At 51.7% G+C, this 9,869-nt stretch overlaps 3 protein-coding genes across 3 annotated transcripts in view; 1 reads left to right on the forward strand and 2 right to left on the reverse strand.

Moving 5' to 3' along the window:
* The first annotated feature begins 443 nt into the window (after nt 1-443).
* Nucleotides 444-2,331, forward strand: BJX67DRAFT_210109 (uncharacterized protein). Its single transcript, XM_071025569.1, has 3 exons — nt 444-934; nt 1,021-1,263; nt 1,383-2,331. The coding sequence occupies exons 1-3, from the start codon at nt 479-481 to the stop codon at nt 2,130-2,132; spliced, it is 1,449 nt and encodes a 482-aa protein (XP_070889865.1). The 5' UTR covers nt 444-478; the 3' UTR covers nt 2,133-2,331.
* On the reverse strand, nt 2,187-6,622 carry BJX67DRAFT_369831 (putative raffinose synthase protein Sip1; the record flags this gene model as incomplete). Its single annotated transcript, XM_071030824.1, has 5 exons — nt 2,187-4,670; nt 4,716-4,799; nt 5,511-5,957; nt 6,014-6,403; nt 6,461-6,622. 5 exons carry the CDS (start codon nt 6,620-6,622, stop codon nt 2,187-2,189), a joined length of 3,567 nt encoding a protein of 1,188 aa, XP_070889866.1.
* Nucleotides 6,623-9,585: 2,963 nt separating this feature from the next.
* BJX67DRAFT_369832 (TPR-like protein) overlaps nt 9,586-9,869 on the reverse strand; it is a gene marked incomplete at both ends in the record, with an annotated part of 3,041 nt that continues 2,757 nt past the window's right edge. The window contains one exon of the mRNA XM_071030825.1: nt 9,586-9,846. Within this exon, the coding sequence (XP_070889867.1) occupies nt 9,586-9,846 (261 nt within the window). The remainder of the gene's footprint in view (nt 9,847-9,869) is intronic.

The following is a 9,869-nucleotide window of genomic DNA, read 5'->3' on the forward strand; positions in this document are numbered from 1 at the left end:
GTGGTTGTGGCGAAGATTGGCTAATTAACCGTCTGGGTTTCAACGTGGTCGGGCGCATCCAGGCAGGGCCCCAGATCAGAGATCCAGGGATAAGACAGACAACTCTCCATGAAGGCCAGCGGGCAGTCCGCTTGTGGCCAGATGGCTTATCAGCATCTAACCCCAACAGGTATACAAATGCGCTCGCTATCAGACATTGAGACCCCGAGTGTCGAGACAGTCGCTCTGCGTTGTCTTCCCCCATGCTTCTAAAAATGAATACGAGGACATCGCGCATCCTCATGGCATCCATCGCAGAACCATGCTTTTTTCTGCGTGAAATCTCTGCGCTCAGAGCGCCGATGTGCGGCCGCTGGATGGCCGTCCGCTTTAGGGCTTGCTGGGCGCTGCCAATGACGTCGGTGGCTCGCATCCCCAGTCTCCACCTGAGGACTCCTCATCAGACATTCCTGCACAGGAAGAATCATTCACAGATGAGATGGACAGCAGCCGTGAGGAGACACTCGCATCGCTCACACGACCAATCTCCCCCCCACGCACAAGAACAGCCAACGCCAGCGCCACCCCCTCTCTCTCCGCACTCGAGGCCGGCCACGCATCGACGCACAACCACCTCCAGACAATCTCCACCCATCTCCGCAGATTCACCCCTCAGGGGGCGGGGGACCAGAACCCTGGGGAACTCTCTGAACCCTCCTCTCGGATCTCCATAGACGCCTGGCGCGCGCTCTTCTCGCGCAATGCCCATCAGTCAGGCCACCACTTTGTCATCCACCAGCACGACCACCCCGTTGCCGGCCCGCACTATGACCTGCGCCTGCAGATCTCGCAGTCCAGCTCCGTGAGCTGGGCGGTGATGTACGGGCTGCCCGGCGATGCGAATAGCAAGCGGTTGAATCGGAATGCCACGGAGACGAGGGTGCATTGTTTATGGGTATCTCTCCTGTCGCTCTCCCTTGTGTTTTTTTTTTTTTTTTTTTTGCAATTGCTAACGGGCCATGATTGTCTTGCCTTTATTAGAACCACTTGATCGAAACTGCCTCGGCGAAGACGGGAAGCATCGTGATTTGGGATACCGGCCAATACGAGGTCCTCCCGGATCGACCAAAGGGGGGTTCCGATACGAGATTCGAGACAGAGACAGAAACGGACACAGACACAGACGAGTGCCCTGATCGACCTCCCACTGCGACTGAAAAGAGAACTGAAAAAGACACGAACGCACCACTGGAGTGCGAGAAATTGCGCACCGCATTTCGCAATGTCCGTCTTCCTCTTCCCCCTTCCCCTCCCTCCACCAAGCTCTCTTCTCTTCCTCCCTCTTTCTCCGCACTCTCAGGAAGATCAAATGGGTCAGGGCTAAGAATGCTTCCGAAATGTAGAACAAAATCCGCCTCCGCCTGCACGGCTCCCGCCTCCCCAAGAACTACACCGTCCTCCTGCGCCGTGACAAATCCGATTTCCGATCGCCCTCGACACCATCATCCCTTTCTCGCACGACCCCGAGGCGGAAACGGAGACGAGTTGCAAGTGGTACAAAGAAGCCCAGGGAGCCGAGTCCGTCGCAGACAGACACAGATACAGATGCCGATGCGGATGCGGACGCGGATGCGGATTTGAGCAGCAAAACAGACACCAGAGACGCGCCCTCCTCAGACCGGCAATCGGGATCTGGCGGTGTTCCTCGAACAAAACGACCGAGACAGCAAAATCTCGGGTCCCGGTCTTCGGACAGTAACGGTAACGGTACCGGTGAACATGAACACTCCGATGACCCAGACGAACAGCAGTCAAATGAGCTAGACTACCAAATCCGCCTGAACAACGCATACCCCGGCGCGGTCAACGATATCGGGTCCATCCATCAGCGACGGTGGTTCCTCGGGCTTGACCGCGTCGGATGCGGGTTCGTTCGTGAGAAATCTGGAGGTTCCAGGGCGGCGGGGAAAACAAGGTGGGTGCGTGGGTATGATAAACGGAGTGGTGAGATGACCGGGTTTGACCCGTTCTATGTACGCGGTCCCGAGGTCGAGAGGAGCGTGTTGACGGGGCGGTTGGGGAGGGATGTCCTACGGGACGAAGGAGTTGAGGGGTTTATACCGAGACGGGGGTGGAGGCCTGTTCTGATATAATCTAATCTAGTACAGAATCAGTGAAAAAGTGGGACAGGTCTATGCTATATCAGGTTATCCAAGAAATACGCTCAACCGCAACTCGTTGCTCCATCCAGCCTCGAGACCCATCTCCTGCCACGCCTGCGCGACATCGATGGCGAGGACTTTGCCCTCTTCTTTCCACACCGTCTTCCGCGGGATCGGGAGTCCCGATATCAGAAGCATGATATTCTCATCGATATCCCACCGCTGTAGATCGGATATATATATCCCCAGAATCCCCAACGCCTTGAGGTTTACGTCCAGACGGAACCACCCGTTACTCTGAATGTGCGGGTCATATCCGAGAAGCGCCGCGACGCCGGTCATCTTACCTAGAAGCCCGAGGACGGCGACCCGCGTCGGGATGTCGTCTTTCAAGTTAAAAGAATGAGTTGGATAGGCAGTGAGGATCTCCCATCCTTTCTGTTTAAGCTCCACGGAGATAACAGACGCAGAGTGCAGTGTCTCGGCGATCTTCCCTGTGCGATGTGCGCGCACGATATAGGTGGGCTGCTCGCTATCCGAGCCGTATATACCAGGGAAATCATCTACAAGTATCGCGCTCGATTTCGTACTCGAGGAAACATTGAAGAGGCCGATGATCCCGCTTCCTGTGCGCGCGCGGCCGGTGTATGTACCTATTCGGAGGATCTGTCCGTCGTTGATATCGTTGTACATGTCGAGAGTACGTCCGACTAAACTGGGTCGGAGGGTCACCGTATTTCCTTGGATGGTTTGTGCGGTCAGTTGGTTGATGATGTTGATGTTGTGCTGGCCCGGGGTATCTGTGATGGATATTGGTCCGCCGGAGACGCAGCGCGCGGCGGCGTGGAAGCTCGCGTATGGATGGCTTGTTTGGAAAATGTCCCAGTCTGGGAGCACGTTGAGATATCTCGTTAGCAATGCATTGTGGGCGTTGCAGAAGACGTGCCACGCATGCGAGTCTTCGACGTCGGGGAAGAAGTCGTCGGAGTTGCGGACGACGATGGTAGGTTTGTTGGCCGGAAGCTGTGAGTGGAATATTATTTGCGGCAGTTGCGACATGCAGGAAATCACTCTCGGTCCGAAGTACCGCAAGGACGAGATCGACCAGGCGTCTTGGTAGGCAGTTGTGAATCTCCGTCTGTCTTCGGGATCGGTCATCAGATCGAGGAAGCCCTGAGCATCTGCTTTGACACCCGTGATCCCTGCGGACCAGAGGAATTTGTAGAAATCGTCGTAGAAACGCTGAATGTCATCTGGATCAATCGCAAGAAGCGAGCTTCTGGTATCGCTATTGATTTTTACTTCCTTAGTCTTGTACGTGGCTGCCAGTTGCCCTTCTGGGGATATTCCTCCCCAATATCCAAGCAGCGCATGCCAAACTGCAATATGTTCAATATTTTGATGTCGTTCACGAATGGTAGCCACTGTCTTTGCCAGTCCCTGTGGGAAAGCTTTTGGGTTTGCCTCAAATTGCTTCCACCCACGGGCCCGTTCGTTTGCGCCTTCTTTATCGAGAGACTGCCAATTATCGTCGATAATCAAGCCGCTGATCTTGATACCCTGTGCTTTCAGCTCATCAAGCGCAGAGAGAATCTTCTCTTCCGTCAGATATTGCCCTATTCCGTTCCAGGTGCAGTATATCAGTTCATCATACCAGCTCGAGAGCCATTGTGCCTTTGGGTCATTGTTTGTGGTCACATCATACGGCCTCACTAGCTTCCGTGCCTCGTATATGAGAGCGCTCATTGCTATCTCAAACTCATCTGCAGCAGCAGCGAGGACATGGAATCCGGCGGGCGTGGAGTTATCATTCCGCGACTTGATCACCACCGCACCGTTCGACCCGGATCTGAGCGTGGTGAGAACATCATCTATACCAGAAACGCCCAGTAACACAACATGTACACCATCCGTCCGATGAAATGAGCATAGTACAGCATCCTCCCTCAGGTCAAGCTCATTCCCTTGCCTCGGGCCTAGCCAGGGAGTCGACAAGCGAACCAGGGCGAAGAATCGAGAAACAGAAGATGGGACTCCAAGTGGGAATGTGACAATGCCGGAATGACCGTCCCGCGCCGGATCTACAGATCCGGAGAGTTGCCATAACGCCGCTCCGGGGGCTTCGCTTTTGCGAACGTTGACCTCGATGTAGGATGATAGGCTGTCAAAATATTTACCAAAATCTTCTGCAGGCGTTCTTATGAGATTTGCGGTGAGGTCGGGTGCCGTGGATACCAACACGCCGTTACGCACACCCTGCTCCTCGTTCAACTGTTTCCACTCTGAAGCCGAGTTCTCTCGATATCGTATCGTAAACTCCGTGGTATCAGGATGTGGAAGGAATATCTCTTCTGAGAAAACGAAGCGGACGGTCAGGTCTTGAGGTTGGCCCGCGCTCAAGAGGGGAACGGAGGAAGGGGGCTGTCTCTGAAGCGAGAGGGCAATCCACTCGGGGGAACCAATGCTATGCCAAACCTGGACTTCCCAGTCTTGCTCGGATTCGGACTCAAGTATGACTGTGAAGTTGATCTTCTCGGCTCAGCAATCGAATCACGTAGGAGGTCGGAGACGCACCTTTTTGCTCTTGAGACGCGTCACCTGTCCCAAAGGTGGATAAGATGCCACCCGAACTGACATGCTTTCCAACCGTGTATTCTTCTGCCTCAAGGTTATGTTCGGGATACGGTAAAGGGGCGGGGGGAAATGCCGACGTCACGCATTGCCAGAGGAGATAAGGAATGCGGGGTGTTTTGTCGCTGCGGGGTCGGTTCTGGTTGGGCCACGGCTTGCGTGGACAAGACTCAACGAGGCTTGGGAATTAATGGGCTGATCATGTTGGGAAGATTGTCGGATCGAAGCCGAAGAAACGAACTGATGAAAAGAGAACGGGAAAATGTGGATGAAACGATCCGTGAGAGAAGTTTTTGCCCCGCATGATCGAGAGGTTCCTATGCACGTGCCTCGGGCGTCGTCAACCAGGCGAACGGTCACTAAGGGATATAAAATTCGGATATCATTATAGGTCGCTAAATCCGATAGTGGGCTGCTTCGGCTGTCTCGTGGTACTTGCAATTCTCGCAAGGCCATGGTTCAATCTCTTCTCACACCAAGATGGCCGCTGACCTGGCCCAACAAGGCAGGCCTTCCTCGAGGGACTCGAACTGCAGCTCTTGAGGACCGCGAACTACGCCCAATTCCACACTTTTGCCGAGTTGAAATCACATTTCATTCTCGATTTCTCGACTTTGATGGATTCTGTGAACTATCATATCTCATTACTCAATCTTTATCGTCAACTTTCCAAAATGCTTCTGCCCCCACTGTTCGATTTGTTAGCTCGTCCGGCAAAAGCGATGGCAACCAACTCACCATGTATTCATAGGCCTCCCTCGCCTTATCCAGTGTGAACACCTTCTCGTCCACCACGGGATGAATGTTACTCGCCTCAATCGCCTTCACCATATCGTTCATCAGCGCCTTGCTCCCGACATACACCCCACGCAGGGTACAGACGTGGCTCAGCGCGTCCAGAACACCAGGGATAGACTTGGGATCCATTCCGCCCAAGAACCCGATGATGTTGATAATACCCTCGTACTTGATGCACTTGAAGCTCTGCTGGAGGGTGCCTGAGCCACCGACTTCAATGATGTGGTCAACGCCGACGTTATCTCGCGTCAAGCTGCGTGCAACCTCTCCCCAATTCGGCTGCGTCTTGTAGTTGATGACATGGTCAGCGCCAAGCTCCTTGAGCTTCTTTCCCTTTTCGTCGGAGGAGGTTGTGGCAATGACAGTTGCGCCGGCAGCTTTGGCAAACTGTCGTATTTCGTTAGGGATCCCACTCTTGGGGTTGAGGAAGTAAGGGAGCATACCTGCAGCGCAAAGATACTCACACCGCCAGTTCCCTGCACCAAGACTGTCTGGCCAGGTAGGAGCGGCTTTAATCCGTACAAGGCATTCCAGCTTGTCAAGCCTGCGCACGTCAAGGTACTCGATTCGAGGAAGTCCAAGTTACTCGGGGCCCTGACGACGCCGTTCTCGTTGAACACGCCGTACTGGCGGAGCGTACCGTCGATGACACCGCCCAGACCAGATTTAGCAGCAGCGGCGTCGATGGCACCGTACTGGTGGTGTTGATTGAATAGAGTGACGACCTTGTCTCCCCTCTTGAACTGGCTGACTTTGGATCCGATCTCAACAACCTCGCCGGCACCGTCGGAGCCGGGGACGACGGGGAAGCTGAGTGGGAAGGGGTACTTTCCCTATGCGAAGAAGATTCGTCAGAGAATCCTGAGCAATAAAGGAGAGAGGAGAGGCACCTTTGGGATGATCAGGTCGCGGTAATTAAGGGATGCAGCGTGGAGCTTAACCAGGACCTCGTTCTCCCCGACCTTGGGCACGGGAGCATCGCCATACTTCAGGCCGTCGAAGCTATTCTCGCCGTTAAGGACGGTCCACTGTTTCTGTGTTGAAGGGGCCATTTTTGTGAGCTTTTACTCCGCCGTTGTTTGCAAGGCCGATAGTGGGAAGGTGTTCGGTCTTCTACCAGTGGACCGTGTCGGCGGGGCATGGAGCTCGGTTTATAGGAAGAGCTCTGGGACTTGACGTAATTGATCTAACATTAGCTCGGCTCTCGTTCCATTATTAAGCTACTGGTGGGTAAGGATTTACAACAAGTATGTGAGGACCTGTGAAATCGACGCCAAGGCGGTGAGTCACTGTTTTAGCCTCCCCACGTGCTTTGCACCACTATTCTGCACCCGCCGAGCGTTCTAGTCTCGTCCTGGGCTATAGAGCACAATCCAGAGCTATAGAAAGCTATTCAGAAGCAAGATGCATTCTCTAAAAAGCTTTAGTGCAGTCAGAAAAAGAGCCACTAGAAGCTTGATAAGCTTGACAAGCTAAAATGGGAAGTCACGAATACATGGAATCAACTCTTGTATGCGCTCTGCCAATATATGCAAGAGGAATTTAACAAGAAGCAGGCAGTCCTTGATATTAAGCGGCAACTAGCAGGTACTGCAATTCTAGACAAGACAGTAAAGGAGCAGCTCCAAACTAAAGAGTAACTCCTTCCTTAGCAGATTCACTTGCTAGGTAAACTCATGACTTGGCCCACCTCCCTGTTGGTAGAAGTCAAGTAGTAGTGGCAAAATGCAGCTACCGAAGCCGTTCGACTCTATTATGATGTTCTGGAAGGTGGCCCGTGATGGGGTCGACGGCCCAAGCGGACTGTTCCGGTTCAAGAAACCGGGCATAGGGCCCCCAGGGAAGTTATAGCACCAGCCCAACCCCCTCTTCTCTCACAGCATGAAATTGCCTTGCAGGAAGCTGGCAAAGATATCCAAATTACTGCAAAGCCCCGAGCATGCTTTCAATGCTATAGAAACCCCGCGGGATTTGACAATCAGCGTCATAAGCAGTATTCCCGCCACAAAGGTCTATTACAACAGTTCCAAGCCATGCATCTCGTCAATCGTCACTGTAACTACTGCAACGAGTCGGTGGACAACAAGATGTATTGGCGAAGGCACACCGTAGACAAGCATCGCTTGAACGTCAGATACCTTGGGGACTACCCTCATGATCTTTGAGTATATTAGGGATAATACTCTTGTCCAGGAGCATATTTACATTAGATAACCCATGGAGAAGTTAACTGATTCATCCAAGTGTGAGCGTAAAAATGAAATCCCCATTACATAATAGCTAGTCCAGCCTTAGGCCTGCTTCCCGTTTCACGTCCTCCGTTAGAGATGTCTGACGTCTCGCTGGACTGGATCAAAGGGTTCTGTTGGAAGAGAGCCGATGTTGAATTGCCAAGGAGAGTTCCTAACCAAACTTTGCGGCGGGGCTGGAGGATAGCAGCAGCCCCAGTCTCGCCAGTCTGAGCCTATATCCTGCTTGGTTAGCCGCAAAGTAGATGCTTCGGCATCATATTACGTGAGGCGTAGGTACTTGACGGTAGGAACGGTTAAAGATCAATATTCCAGATTCCCAGCCTAATCAATCCTAGCATTCTGCATCTCCCTTCAATAAGAGCCCCATATCACTTTTTAACATATCGTCTCCAGTCAACACTGTATGAACATAACAGACAATGCTTGTCCTTCGCAGAACTCTGTAAGCCCCAATCCATAGAGCAGCTAGGGCGTTGGTATGTTATTGTGCTGACTGGATAATCTTGGCTCTGTGCAGGGGGAAATCTGTGTGGAGGGGGATTTGACGATGAAAGTTGAGATTAACGCAGTAGATATAGTAATGCAAACATCCATAGGACATTCCAATGATTTCCCTTTGGCAGGTGGGGGTTCTTCGGGCTTCTCCATTAGGGCTGAAACGCTGAAGCGCTGAAGTGTCTGGGAGTGGCGGTTCAGCGTACCCCATACTTCAGCTCAACCTGTGAACGTCAGTCAAAGTCTCATCTTCTTCCAAACGGTGCCTTTCTTCTTGAACCATCCGCCCATTTTGAAGTCCAATATGCCTTTTAACATTCCTGCTCGATCGTGGCCAATCTTGGCGAATAAATCCGCCCTAGAATCACCCCCAAGAACACTGGCAACGAGCCAATTCTCCCCCTTCGGCTCAACGGCTGGTTACCGTGGATTTATCAACCCAACGCTACTTATTGCTCTGCCTCCTGAACTCCTTATAAAGATTTTCAACCATTTGGGAAATCTGGACAGTCTTTTTTCTACAAAATACTTACAGTATGACGCGCCTTCTGCTTCCCAACCGAAATACATATACTATGTTTTCCAACCCTAAACATATGAGTTCACTAAGCCTAATTAAAGATTAGTCCCCACAAGTACGTTTTGTCGTAAAATACAATGACATTCCAAACTTGTATGGAGAAAATGGTATTGGTATTGTTATGACAAGCATCAGATCCTTCTGCTTTCAACTCCAGTATTTGTCTGCTAAGGTCAAGGAATCAAGGCATAGGTAAGGCTACGGGAATCTATCCCGAGTTCCATCGTGTCTGGAGTACTATCAATGGATGGATTCAATCTGTTGCTGCTCGATCCTCAAACAATAAATCACCTTCAAGGGCGCTCACCTACTTGGTCATCAAAGGATCAAGAAGCCAGAGGTAAGCTTTTCGATGGGCATAAAGTTTTTATCAACATACCAAAGGAACAGGATCGTGATGAGCTCAAAAAGCATATATTGAAAATTGTCCCTAAGTGTCTACAATGCGGACGCCGGTTTTAGGTGGCGCGCCTTGTTCCCACTTGGATTAAGCGAGCCCTTAGGGATTTGGATGCCGAGCCCAGAAACTATCTAGCAGTATATAGAATTTACAGACTGTAGTATGCCACAGGCAGTCAGCCTTGTTGAAAAAGCTACTCGGGAAGTATATTAGCTTGTCATAGAGGGAGTGCAAATACTACATCCTGTAGAATATTCTACGAAGCATGTTCCTGCTGCGGTGTTGTCTTTACCTGAAGCTAGCAAGGGACGAGAGGTTCTTGGCCGCAGCTAATGTTTTAGGATGTTCAGGACCTAGAGCCTCTGTGAAGCCCACTAGCGCTTGCAGATACATCTCCTCTGCCTTGTTTAGCTTGCCCTGAGCCTTGTAGAGAATCCCAAGGTTATGGACTGTATCCAGGGTAGATATATGGTCAGGACCTAGAGACTCCATGAAGCCTACTAGTGCTTGTTGATATATCTCCTCTGCCTTGTTTAGCTTGCCCTGAGCCTTGTAGAGAATCCCAAGGTTAT

This window comes from Aspergillus lucknowensis (assembly GCF_044049455.1).
Source record: "Aspergillus lucknowensis strain CBS 449.75 chromosome Unknown BJX67scaffold_4, whole genome shotgun sequence".
NCBI lineage: Eukaryota > Fungi > Ascomycota > Eurotiomycetes > Eurotiales > Aspergillaceae > Aspergillus > Aspergillus lucknowensis.

What these genes read in the sequence shown, in the direction of transcription:
- BJX67DRAFT_210109 (XM_071025569.1), top strand. Translation starts at nt 479, where the DNA reads ATGGACAGCAGCCGTGAGGAGACACTCGCATCGCTCACACGACCAATC. An exon ending in CGAGGGTGCATTGTTTATGG is followed by an intron (nt 935 to 1,020) that starts GTATCTCTCCTG and finishes TGCCTTTATTAG; the next exon opens with AACCACTTGATCGAAACTGC. An exon ending in TGCGCACCGCATTTCGCAAT is followed by an intron (nt 1,264 to 1,382) that starts GTCCGTCTTCCT and finishes TCCGAAATGTAG; the next exon opens with AACAAAATCCGCCTCCGCCT.